The sequence below is a fragment of the Protopterus annectens genome, chromosome 2.part1 (genome assembly GCF_019279795.1).
Source record: "Protopterus annectens isolate FY-2018-M chromosome 2.part1, PAN1.0, whole genome shotgun sequence".
Classification (NCBI taxonomy): domain Eukaryota; kingdom Metazoa; phylum Chordata; order Ceratodontiformes; family Protopteridae; genus Protopterus; species Protopterus annectens.
Genome location: NC_056729.1, coordinates 1,402,418,980 through 1,402,432,931, shown reverse-complemented (window position 1 = coordinate 1,402,432,931; position 13,952 = coordinate 1,402,418,980). Strand labels below are relative to the sequence as shown.

General features: G+C 39.4%; 1 protein-coding gene across 1 annotated transcript in view; it reads left to right on the top strand.

Moving 5' to 3' along the window:
• DTNB (dystrobrevin beta) overlaps positions 1–13,952 on the top strand; it is a 2,387,431-nt gene that overhangs the window by 907,936 nt on the left and 1,465,543 nt on the right. The window contains exon 9 of the mRNA XM_044062883.1: positions 657–823. Within this exon, the coding sequence (XP_043918818.1) occupies positions 657–823 (167 nt within the window). The remainder of the gene's footprint in view (positions 1–656; positions 824–13,952) is intronic.

Sequence of the window (13,952 nt, the reverse complement as noted above, 5' to 3'; positions counted from 1 at the left end):
CTTATTAACCCCACTAGTCAGTTTTTCTGTCCTAATTACCTGTTATTCTGTTATGAATTGAAAAAGTAGAAAAAAAAATGTAAAAGCTAAAACAGTTCTTGTTCAGACTTTAGACTACTGGTAGAATGTGTCTTCTCTTTCAGCATGGTCTGGCCATTTGGTTACTCAAAGATGCCACTGTGGGTCAATGGTTAAGATAGTTAATAAACAGCCTCAGGGTCTGTGGTTCAGTCCTGATGTTCTGATCATTGTCTCTGTGAAGTTTGCATGTTCTTCTCTGTATTCATGGGTTTTCTGCAGCCTCCCAAGAAATTACTGTTTGACTGGCTACTCTAAAATGTCTATACATATTACATTTACCCGTACTCCTCTGTTACATGTTGTGGCTGGAAAGGGTGCATTATGAGCAGTTCACTTACTTGGTTATCATTTGAATAAACTAAATTAAATTAGAATTAAGTTAAAGAGTGATAGTCAGACATTGATTTATATGAGACACTATTAGGGTGCTGCTCATGGTGGGCAACAGCTTCGCAGGCTTCCACAGTTTGCTGAAAATGCTACAATACAGACATGTTCAAAGTCCTGGAGCATGCCGTCACATATGACAAATGTTTCAGATTGATGCTGATGCAACCTGTCATTTATTTCCTTAGTGTTCCATCCTGTGGAATGTTCATACTGTCGGTCTGAGAGCATGATGGGCTTCCGCTACCGATGCCAACAGTGTCACAATTACCAGCTTTGCCAAAACTGCTTCTGGCGAGGACAGGCTAGTGGTCCCCACAGTAACCAACACCAAATGAAGGAGCATTCTTCTTGGGCAAGTATAATATTTGCATTTTTCTATAACCTTTTGTTATGTGTATTTTCCCTGTACCATTTCCCCAACCAGTAGTTAATTTTCAGTTTCCTCTTCTCTGCACCATCCAACTGTCAAATGTTCCATTTTTCTATCTGTTTTAACTGTAACTTCTAGATTTCCTTGGTTTAATGGTCACTTATGTCAAAGTGAGGATGTCATTCCCCACTCCACCACCAGAGTCCATTTAGCTTTTGGTGAGTAATGGGGGATAAATTTATATCTTTAAGGCAGTTGAGTTTGCTAGGGTGATTTGTGTGTCTCATGGTAGACAGATGATCTCAAGAATTCAGTTGGAAATATAGAAGTCATTATGCTTAGACTACATGTCTAGTCACTGTGTTATTAAAGTTATTAAATCTCCTTACATGACTCACTGTCAGAGAGTGATGAAATATCCACTAGAACTGAAGAAATGTACCTGCAGAACTGATGAAATGTATTTGCTACCCATAGGGTTTTTGTGTGTGTGCTTGTAACTTCAGAAATATAATGCTCTTTGGGAATATGTCTCAACTACAACCTTCTGGAGTTCTTGTGCTTTAGTTAAATTTGGCAAAAACTGAAAGTTGTGGATTCAAATATTTCATTTAGTACTTGGGGCAAATGAGTTAGCTGAGAATTCCGAAAAGGTTCACTATGCTGTATTTCTTCATGTTGTTTTGGGAAGAAACCATAAAGGTATTTAACTGTTAGATTTCTTTGAACTGCATAAAGTCAGAATAGCACTGATTACAAAATTGTCATTGATTTCTGCCATCCCTGAAATAATTTGTTACTTAATAGCTATTTCTTGTTTACAGCAGGATAAGATTCTACACAGACTATAGATGTGTAAGTTACTGAGTTAAAGAAACCAGACCAGTGTATAAACCTATACAGTTAAACATGATTCTAATGCCTGTGTTATTAAAATAAATGCTAAATATGGGTTGGGAGGGTGGCCTGATGGTTAAGGTGCTTCCCTGACAAACACAAGGTGCATGGTTTGAGTCTCACAAGGGATAACTGGCTAGGCTTAAAATGGCTCACAAGGCCAGTTAGCTTAGTACTAATCTATGAACCTATGAATTTTAATAGGTCATATCTGATGTAAATAACCTATAAAATGCCTAGTGTGTAGTGCTAAGTTTAATGTCACTGCACCATAACGGATGGTATCTCAGAGATATTTATATTTATGCTTAATGAGTTGACTAGAGTGATTTACATGTCATATGGTACATATGTTTTTCTAGGGAATTCTTTTGGAATATATCTGTTCTGGAGGTTAGACAACATTTCCTGTTCCTCTTTCTTCAATCTTGTTATACAATGATGAATGTTTTCTTTCCCTTTGCATAAAGGGTGCACATCGTGAAATAACTGCTGCGTATATGCCCACCACATGGAGGGCCTTAAGCACTGCATGTAGTAGATATGTGTCCCTCTTCACCACCGAGTCAGCATTCTTCCATTAAATGATATTGCTCCTTCCACCAGCTGAGGAAGGAAAACTGTTGTACGATGTCCTGCCCATCCTTACTGGCTAGCCATCTCTTCCACCACAACTGATGATTCAAATGGTGGTGAAAAAGACCTTCTTTAGCTAGTATCTATGGGCAACTGCCCCCCCTTACATGTAGTGGAAGTATAAGCTCAAAGGTAATCTGATACGAATTATAATTTCAGCCTGAGGTGTGGAGGGAAATTGCAGTGTATTAGAATTAAGTTATGAAAAACTAACTTGAAAGCCCAGCATCAGCAACGACTCGTGTATTGTAAAGTTCTTAAGTGACTGCATTCTCTGGCATCTTCCACAATAAACTGAACAGGTCTGAATTCATGTACATTTGTTAAGTTGTATGTTTACTTTAACATTTTCAGTTGTGGATGACATAGTATGAATCATGACAAGCAAATAGTCTTGTTATGATCCATTACTAGTAAATTCTGCTCAGGTTTAAATTAATATTTCTGAAGGGTTCCATTTCATGTGTTTGAAACTAGAATACAGTTATTAGCTGTTGCTCATTCCATACCTCTCAAGTGTACCTTATTATGAGGAACATACCTCATTTGGGGTCTTAAAAGTTCACGTTCCTTGAAGTTCCTCAAAGTTCCACATTGAAAGACTCTGTCGGGCATTCAGTGTTAGGAATTTTTTAAAGTGAAATCCATTGTAAAGAGAAATTAATCATTAATTCATTAAAAGATCTTCTTTATAAGTAAAACCAACATATTTTAACCATCCTATGACTTTCCTAGTTGAAGTTGATAGTAAGCCATTAGTATGTGTTCCACATTTTGCCCATTTGTTCCACATTATGAGGGCTAGTGTTCCTCATTTTGGAGATGGAAGGTTGAGAGCTATGGCTCATTCATTACAGCAGGATGTGCAGGATGAAACTGTAACTGTTTGTCATCAACCCCCCCCTCATGAGGACATTGCTCATCTGGCCTTGAAGGCTGTAGTCTGACCAGCTCATGCATCCCACAAAAACCTGATTTTTTATATGTGTAAAAAAATGACTGCTGACAGAGCATGCAGTTTACTTTGGAAGAGTGTTTACAAACTTTGGATGGGAAACATTAGCAATGGACATATTTATCCTTACAAGTGTCAGTCCACATATTCTGTTTATTTTACACTGCAGCTTTTTAAATACCCATGCCTGACCACATTTTTTCTCCATATCTGTCATTAGCAGCATCTGGGCTGTGGTGGTACAGCTATTAGGGTTGTCTCCTCACAGCAAGAGATTATCCAGTTTGATTCTTGGCTGGTCCGCCTTCTGTGTGGTGTCTGCAATGTCCTTCCTGCAGTTGAGTGAGAGTTAGACATGCAGGTAGGTGCTTGTGTGTGTGCACATGAGCCTTCCGTGAAGGTTGGGTGCCAGGCTGTCAACTCAACACTGTAAAAACTCCACTGCCAATCAATCTGCTGATCTGTGATCTGCTGTGGCTACCCCTAACCGAGAAAAGCTAAAAGACTTTGCTTTCCTGTCATCAGCGTCTGCTTAACAAGAATAAAAGAGACACTGACACCTTATAGTTGCACTTTCTTTAAACATGTTCAGCACCTTTTCTGGGTCGAAAACATAAAGCATGATAAGCTCCTTAAAACTTCCATTACATTGTAATGGGTGGCATAGTGGTGCAGCGGTTAATATTGTCGCCTCACAGCAAAAGGTTCTCCAGTTCGATTCTCTACTGGGGTGCCTTCTGTGCAGAGTCTGCATGTCCTCCTTGCATTCGCATGGGTTTTCTCCGGGTGCTCCAGTTTTTTCCCACATTCCAAAGACATGGTTCTAGAGCATATCTCCTTGTGCGTCCACTGAAAATAGGTTTTGTCCATGTCAGAATTTCCTGGTCAACAAATGCTAAATAAATATATAAATAGTCATCCATCACAATGGAGTAACCAGTGACTTCAGTTTTTCTTTTTGACAACACCATACATTATCCAAAACTCTTCATTCACCCTTCTGCCAGTCATATTTTATCCTTTAATATTGTGTTTTACTTTTAGCTGTTCTTATTCAGCTTTCACTTTCTTTCTGGTGTGCAAACTTAGTATCTTGTTCCTCAATTACACAAAAGCTATTACACTGACTGTAATGTCCTTTGGCATACCTCTTAACCTAAAAAGATTGAAAATCGACTAATGCCCTTAAAAAGTAGGTAAAATAACCAAAAATCTGGACAGCTAATTAACATGAAATTTGCATATCTAGTAGCATAACTGATCCCACATCCAGTAGGTTTGTGGAATACTACCACCGAGAAATAAGCATTTAAAAAATTTGGAAAACACAAGTAACAAAATTATGCATGAAGTGTTAGTCACTTTTGGCGAGCACACACACACAGACACACACACACTCTCTCACAATATTTTTTTTTATATACATGTGTGTGTGTGTGTGTGTGTGTGTGTGTATGGAGATATATATATATATATATATATATATATATATATATATATATAGAGAGAGAGAGAGCATTTACTAAATGTTCAATGTGTATTATTATCTTTAGCTTTTCTCTCTGGGCCTCCGCTGAAAATGGACATGTATCCAGTCGGACTATCCCGGTCAAGAAATGTAAAATAAAATAAAATAAATAAATATATATATATATATATATATATATATATATATATATATATATATATATATACATACACACACACACATATATATATATGTGTATGTAAATGTAAAATGTATGCGTATGCCTACGTACACACACTCAAACACTGTTGTGCACACTCATGTACAGGCACATGCATATACACATGCATGTACAGACACATAAATACCCAGTCATGCTACTTTATTCGCAAAGTTGTTCAGTAGCCGGTTTGATGCAAATTTTTGGAGGCAGCAATCAGTGTAGGGAAGCAGAATTTGGTGAATGTATAACAGGTACTGTAGACATTTATTTTAACTCTTTTCTGATATTGTGCTTAATGATTCTATGTTTTATCTGGACTTGCAAGAAGGCTCCATAGTTATCCATTAAGCCCTTATTCCTACTAAGGTTATGGCTGCATTAGTGATGATGCATTGTATTTCAGAAAATAGTGGATAACCCTGTACCACAATAAAACAACGTATTTCTGACATCCTGATAAGTACAAAGTACTGACAGTACTGGTGATAGGCCTGTCAGCATGTGATAATACACTGTACACCATATGGATATACAGTATGCAGTGCATGCTCAGTGCAGTGTATGTTTTCTAGAGCTAGCTACAAAATGAATGCTGTCATACATGATATTCTTTTCATTAATGTTGTTCATGCCAGCAGTCATGCTCCTTGTGAGAGCCACCATAGACAGTAGGTCAGTGAATCCCTCTGACCATCTGACATGACTGACAATGCCTCTCAAGTTGTGAAGGATACAGCTGAGGGCAGATCAGCAACCAATAAGCTAATTATGACACCTTGTAGAATATCGTTATCAGCCTGGGGCAGATAAACTGAGTTACCAATAAGGACTTGTAGCTTGATATACTTGGTTGTAATGTGATGATTTTCATTGTGAGGAAATTTTGATGCATAGCTGTCAGCTGATTGACATTTGATGGTAAGCTGGATTTGATGGATAGGGAATCAGCTGAATTGACATGGGAGATCCAGACAAGCAGTGTGGTGCTTTTGGAAACATCTGTCAGAGACTTCATTGAGATAAGTTTAATCCCTTCTTCTTAGAAGACTTTGTATTTCAAGTCAAGCCAGAGATTTTGCATTTGTATTGTCCATGTTTGAGATATCTTTCATTGTGCCAAAGGCAAGGAGCCATGGATAGATGGTAGTTAGTGCCTGTTATGGTGGTAACTTTAGACGGCCACTGGTAGTGTGTGAAAGTCTGTGTGTTGTGGGTGGGTGTGTATAAGTGACTTATTACTTTTAGCCAAATCAGTTACATAGTTAACTGGATTCACCGGGGACACAATAACATGATGTAATATGGACTGAATTCCAGGACTCTGGTTCTTTTGGCTTAAAGAAGAAGCATTATGTCTGGACAAGAATCAGATCTCATAAAGTCCCTACTTTCTTTTTAAGTGGAAATGTAATAAACGGGCAGATGCACTGCATAAAGACATGACAGCTTTGAATGCCTAAATGGCTAATTAAATATTATCAGTCTCGTATTAAAAGCTGTACAGTTGTGTACATCACAGATGTTCAGGTAGTTTATATTTACAGCTGTGTTTAGTTTTCAGTGATCTTGAACTACCAGGCGTCTGAATTTCAGACCATGCTACGTGTTAAGTATGGTAACTATCTACCATGATTTAAGCTTTAAAGAAGATGCATAAACTGGTGGAACCAAAGTAGGCTATTTGTTCTCAGAATGAGTTTTCTCCTTAGTTGTTTACCTTGGGTGCTTTCTCTCATTTTGAGTTTGCATTCTCCCTTTTCTTTTTAAGGTACATCTCTTCCAGAAAGTGCTATTCATAGCCACAACATGCTCTGCCCTCACTGAAGACTCTTCAGGAAGTTCTGTTTCCTTACTGATGTTGGGGTCAGCAGAGTCCATTACCTAGTCAATGAGAAGGGGGAAAGGCCTACAGAAGCAGGATTTTTACATTTTGGCAGTTTTACTTGGATTTTTAGTGTAATTTTCAGTTTTAAGATTAGTTGCATATTGTTGGTTAATCATTCTTCAAATTTTCCATTCATTCTGCATTCCTTTTATGTGGAAACAAATGTAAAGGCTGTCATACAAGCACATCACGTGCAGTACAGTCCATAACTCTTAATTGTTCCTGATTTTGCCTAATATCTCTGAATGTAATCTTTCATTTGTCCATGATTTGTGCCTCATATTTATATCCTGTCCATCCCTTCTAAAACTTTAGATTTTCTAGTAAATCACTGAGGATTAGTCAGCCACTAATGCTAGATATTAGTCCAGAAAATGCTGATGCAAAGCTTGTACCATTCGTAAATGGACATGCTGCATGTAGCCCATGTCCAGTATTACTATGATATTTACTTATTTACAAAAAAAAAAAAAAAGACTCAGGAGAGAGGTCCAACCTACCAGTGTAGGAAGTAAAGAAAAGCTCAAGCTTTTTATCATCAAAGTGACTAAAGTGTTGTTGTGAGGACAGGAAGTACTGCCCTCATACGTCCATGGAGAGGCAAAGTTTACGAACAGGAGATAACAATAAAATGAAGCAATAGAATATTCAGTGAAGTGGATTTACAGAGTGGGAGGCCATCCAGTCATCCCAGAAGAGGGAGAAAAACGTAAGGTAAGTGCAAAACATAGTTGCACATGATGATTAAACTGTTACAGGATGACAGGATTTGGGGACCAGTTGAGAGCAAAAACATGCACTTAGCACAATATGGTTAGTGATGAGAAAAGTGTTGGAGATGATGATTGATAAACAGATATGCAGAAAAGTAGAAAGTAAGTTGAGAGATAAGCAATTCAGATCCAGATCAGAATACATCATAACTGACCCTGTGTTTGCAGTGAGACAGATGGTGGAGTTGAGGAAGGAGTCCAGCTGAGCATTCTTAGGTTCAAAGGTGTGTACTAGGCTAACTACCACTGGGGCCTTTTTAAGCCCAGCCTTGCATCCCAAATCTCTGACGAGTTCTGGTACCCATCATAAGTGTAAGCAGGGGATTGGGAGATGAAACATTTACAAACAGAGGCCTAGGAGATGACCCATTTTCTGGCTGCCAGTATCCTTTAGAGATATAGATACCAAATCATGAATGAAATTCTTGTTCCCCATCCAATTGCCCAAGTTACACTTGAATTGGGTTAGGGAGGAATTCTGCTTCTCATGGATGGGGAGCCTATTCCAGAGAAGAGGTGATCTCTGGGATATGTACCTGTCTGTTCACCGGGTCTATTTATATCACAGGTACGTTTTAAGTCTTTAAAACCAGTAATTCTGGTGGTGTTTGTTTTGCAGATATAAAGGAGGTCCATCAGAGTGGGGTCTGATAATGCCTTGTATACCAGACATAAATACCTCCTGAAATGCCTGTAGGAGACAGAATACAGGCATAGGGCTTTGAGGTGGTCTGCATAGGTTATGTTACTTAGTCTTGAAGGAAAAATATGACAAGCTGCCAGGATTGCTCATTTGGGCAGTCCTGTGCTGGTTCAAAATCCTGGCAACATTGGTAGAAATAGTGCAGGCTGTGAACAAGAACCCAATGATACAAGTATGATCAGCTTTCACAGTCACAGAGAGGTTCCCATTAGGAGTTGGATGTGGATCGGGGTTTAGTTTTGAGCCCATTGATTTTCATACTGGTTATGGATTATCAGCAGCAAAGCTGCTTATGTAGATCATGTGACATTACAAGTACATGCTGAACTGGAACTTCAGAAAATGATAGAGGAATGGAATACAAAATTAAATACAAATGAGATGAACCTGACTACATGCAAGGTAGTTATTGCAACAAATGGGGGAAATCAGAAGCTTGTGGGGCTTGCTTCTTTTGACCCTTATTTACCCACGGAGACTTAAAAAGTAAAAAACAAAACACATCTGTCTTTACTCCACACGTATAGGTTCGTAGTTTCATGTATTAGTACTAGGCTAACTGCCCTTGTGGGCCATTTTGAGCCTAGCCAATTATCCCATGTGAGAATCAAATTCTGCACCTTGTGTTTGTCAGGTAAACACCTTAACCATTATGCCAACCTCCCACCCTTGTGCACTTAATTGCAGTTAAAAACATTAAGTGCTTTTGTTCCTTCATTCAACCAGAACTTCTTCAGAATATTATTTCCTATCATTTCCTTTCCTTAAATAACAATCACCAACACAATTTACCAATTAACTTAAATAACTTTAAATATGATACTCTTATAGGTTCATACATTCATAGATTAGTACTAGGCTATAACTGTCCTTGTGGGCCATTTTAAGCCTAGCCAATTAACCCACGTGAGAAATAAAACCTTCCATCCTGTGTCTGTAAGGCAGATATCATAACCATTATGCCAACCTGTCTCTTGAAATCTCAGTTTGCGATTGTCTCACAATTACATAAAAAAAAATATCTAAACAGTATATGAACATAGTAAAACTTTCTAAAATTATAAACCTATGACTTTTCTTTATAAAATAAATTACTATAACTTTTAATAAATGCCACACAGATTCCAGGAATTAATAAGTTATCATAAATAGTACTTTGATCTTGAAAACTGACAATATTAGTTTGGTATGAAATTATATAGTTTCAGCATATTCAGTAAACATATTAATATGTGAGTATGTTGAAACTTATACATACATACATACATATCTGACTCATATTCTGAGATATCCATTGTGTCTCTTTTCATATAGTCCAGTGAGGTACATCTTGGGTCATTTACACCCACATGTAATATAATCAAATCATATTGGTACTTGGCATGCAGTGGCTAGAGTTGCGTGCATGATATTGCAGATCCTGGCTGCAGATAAGGAACAAGGCATTGTCCTCTCCTTGTCTAGCCTGGCGAGAGAGGCATCTCTGTGTCACAGAAAAAAATCCCCAGTGACAACATTATTAGGTAAAGAATGTTTTTGCCTTAGGGGCTTTGCCCTTGGGGGACCATTGGGTGTAGACTTATATGATGTTTGTTTTAATGATTGCTAAGGAGCTGTGTTGCTGTTAGGCAGCTTTGGAGGTCTTTGAAATTTAGGAAGATTTCTTTTAAGTGCCTCAGTATAAGGCAATCTGTGTGTATGGTGTGTGTGTGTGTGTGTGTGTGTGTGTGTGTGTGTGTGTGTGTGTGTGTGTGTGTGTGTGTGTGTGTGTGTGTGTGTGTGTGGTGAGCAGTATATGTGAGGGATGTAGTGTGGGTGTTCTTGAGAACATCATTTGTCTGCGTGATTTTTGTCTCCAAATAAGTTTTGTATTTACATCTCTTCCATACTGTGTTACTTTCTTCAATGATAAATGGTTGTCTGAGAACATGAGCCAGTTGCTACATTGCCGTAGGATGCCCAGGCATTAGGAATCTGTATATCCATGTTACCTGGCCCTGTAATAGGATGGGCTATTTCGGATTAAGGATTGGGTTTTAGAGGCCTCCTAGCGTAGTTTCTGTGGTTAAGGGCAAGATATTATATAGTGCTTGGATGTGGTAGTGCTATTCAATGCACAAGCTAGCTGCTTTAAGCTTAGCTCCATGTAATGCCACACTGTTTAACAAGTTTTAGACTTAATTCTAATTTTGAAGGAAAACTTTACTGTCAAATCATTTGCTACTATACAGGCCACTGCTAACTGCTGCAGCTCAGCAAAAAATCTGATTTATAGAAGAAAAAAATCTTGAAAACTGACTCCTATGCCTTCCAGCCAATAAATAACCACATTTTGAGCTCTCTGGAGTACTTCCCAACTCACAGAGACCGGGTAAACACTTTCTGCCACAAGATGGATGAGCCTGGAATTTCTTAATGTCAAAGCACAGGAAAATTGCCTCTCATGTGCATATTAAACAGCAAACAAAGTCTCTAACTTGCTCTTTTTCAAGTGATTTGAGGCAAACAGAACTAGAAAAGCAAACAAACAGAAAATTGACAATTTTTGTCACAAAATTAAGTAAATGCTTTTAAAAAACGCTCAAAAACAGTAGCGATCATTATATAAAGCAAGTACCAGTGCAGTAAATCAAGAAAATATTTTTTTATCTCTGGATGGCTGTGGATGCAGTTGAAACACTTGAAAAACATTCATACTAAGCTGAACAGTGGAAGCACACAGCCACAAGTCTGTGCTGAGATTTCAGACGACTACAGGCTTCTGAGCTTCCTAAAAAAGATAAGGTGCCTGTTTTCTTGCTTATTTTTCTATTTATTGCTTTACCATTTATTGCACTTTTTATTGTCTGCTGCCAACTTTTTTACTGTATTTTATGACTATAAAACAACTGCACTCTTGTACTGCAAATGTTTGCCTTACTGGGCCTGATAAATCATTTTAGTTACTGTTTTAACTGTTTGAAAGTTATTAACTGGAAATTTTCTCCATTCGTTAAGCATCTGTTTGTTCTGATTTTCCTACCAAGAAGTGTATCATACAACTGATTTGTTTGTAGTTAAAAGCATTTTCTAGAGGTTCCTTGCTCTTTTATTTTTAAAACTTTTATTTAGTGTTCCAGTGCTGTTTCTCTGCTGTGGTAAACATTTCATAGGTTCATAAGTTCATACTAGGCCATCTGCCCTAGGGCATTTATAAGCCTAGCCAGAGTGTGTTTGGCTTTCGCCACCCATTTTAAATTAATTTTGCTATGCCCTTTTTCGAGGTTAGTATACTGTGCCTCTGTCTAACAGTGACACAGAAGTGATACCCGGGGTAAACCTACGATCTCCCATCCACTCATCAAGATTCCTCTTGAAGAGAGTCAATGAGGGACTCTGCCTAACCTGGACTGGGATTTTATTCCAGAGTGAAGGGAGCCTCTGGGTTATGAATCTGTCCCTCCAGCATGTCCTATTTATTTCAGTGCTGAGGTTCAAGTCTCTCGAGCGCGTAGCTCGATGGGATTGGGATTTTCTGAGGTGCAGCATGTCCATTAATTCTGGGTTGGACATGGCTTTATATGTCAGGCACAGATCGCCTCTGAGCAAGTGGTATGCCACTGAGTAGAGCTGGAGTTTCTTTAACCAGGCAGCATATGGCATCTGTTTGAGCCCTTTGATCCTCTTGGTGAGGTACTTTTGGGGTCTTTCCAGTTGCTGCAGGTGTCTGGTAAGGTACATCCCAAAAGGAGCATTGTACTCAATTATGGGCCTGATGAGGGATGAGTAAAGAGGCACGATGACCTCCCCTGATCTAGATGTGAATCCCTTCATGATTAGGTGGGCTATATAAAATGTTTTTCTAACCACTTTGGCCACGTGGTTGTCAAATGAGAGATTGCTATCAACTTGGGTCCCCAGGTCCCTAATTACTTCTTCCGTACTTAATGGATTACCACCTATGTGGTAATTTGTGGGCACTTTGTTTTTGCCAAAGGGGATGACTATACACTTTTTGGCGTTTAGCTTGAGGCCATGGCTCTGGCACCAGTTGTCTGTTTCTATGAGGTCCTTTTGGAGGATGCTTGTGTCGGCTGGAGAGTCAGTTATGGCACCCAGTTTGCAGTCATCTGCGAACTTGGTCAGCCACAATCCTTCCGTGTTGGCCTGTACCTCCGAGAAATATATACCGAACAAGAGAGGTCCCAGGACTGAGCGTTGTGGGACGCCACTTGTAACTGGTTTGGAGTCTGACATGGCTCCAGCAATTCTAACCATGTGGGTTCTGTCCTTGAGCCAGTTTGCAACCCATCTAGTGACATAGGGGTTTATATTTAAGCTGGTGAGCTTATCTATAATGCCCGTGTGGGGTATTGTATCAAAGGCTTTTGCGAGGTCCAGGTAGGCTGTGTGGACCACCTTCCCCTCGTCAATGGCCTTGGTGACTGTTTCAAAGAAATCGATCAGGCTTAAGAGGCAGGATCTACCCTTAACAAAGCTGAACTGGGTAGGATCCAGTGTCTGTAGGTCCCCAATATCTTTATTTATGAGGCCCATGATGATCCTTTCCATAGCTTTGCAGACCAAGCTAGTCAGGCCTATGGGGCGATAGTTTCCAGGATCCGTTGAGGCACCACCTTTGTGGAGAGGGACCACTGTTGCTGTACGCCGCTTTTTGGGTACATATCCTGTAGTAAGGCTGAGATTGAACAGTAGTTTTATGTTTGGGTTTAGCTCTTCTTTGAGTTCATGTAGGACGCAGCCGGTACACCGTCTGGTCCCATTGATGCTGTGTTTTTTGCTTTGGAGAGGGCGGCTCTTACCTGAGCATCTGAGATGTCAGGAGGGCAGCACTCTGCTGGGATAGATATTTGCCCTTTTGGTGGGGGGGGGGAGTTTGCGCTGAACCTGTCAGCTAGGATGTTGACAACGTCTGTGGGTTCGGTGTATTTCATTTTGGACTAATTCTGAGCATATCTGGGAATTCCCACTCAGGTTCCTAACATAACTAAAGAAAGCCTTGTGATTATCCTTAGTGTCCTGTGCAATTTTTCTCTCGAAGCTGGCCTTAGACGATTTTATGAGTGCCCGTAGTTCTTTGCTAATACTGATCAGAGATGCCTTCCCTTTTTGGGATTTTGCTGTATCATGTAGTAGCTTCCTCCTTCTATTGTATAGTTTGTTTATGGCTGGGGTCCACCAGACAGGACGTCTGCCTTTGGAGGATTGGGTCTTGGTTTTATTTGGGATTGCATGATCCATGCATTCCTGAAGGTGTTCATAGAATGCGTTTATAAAGGACTCTGCAGTCTGGGCCGTATTTTCCACAGGCCCGGGGGCTTTGAAGGATTCCACCACGGTTTTGAGGAGTGTGAAATTTGCTTTAGAGAAGTTTTTCACTGTGGTTTTCTGGGCAGGGGGTGGGGTTGGGATGTGAATATCCAGTGAGATTAGTTTATGGTCTGATCTTACCAGTGAGGGATATGCTTCTGGTTTGGAGATAGAGTCCCCATGTTGGTGATGATCAGGTCCTGTATGTTTTCCCCTCTTGTGGGAGTGGTAACAAGTTCTTCCATAGCATTTGAGTTTATA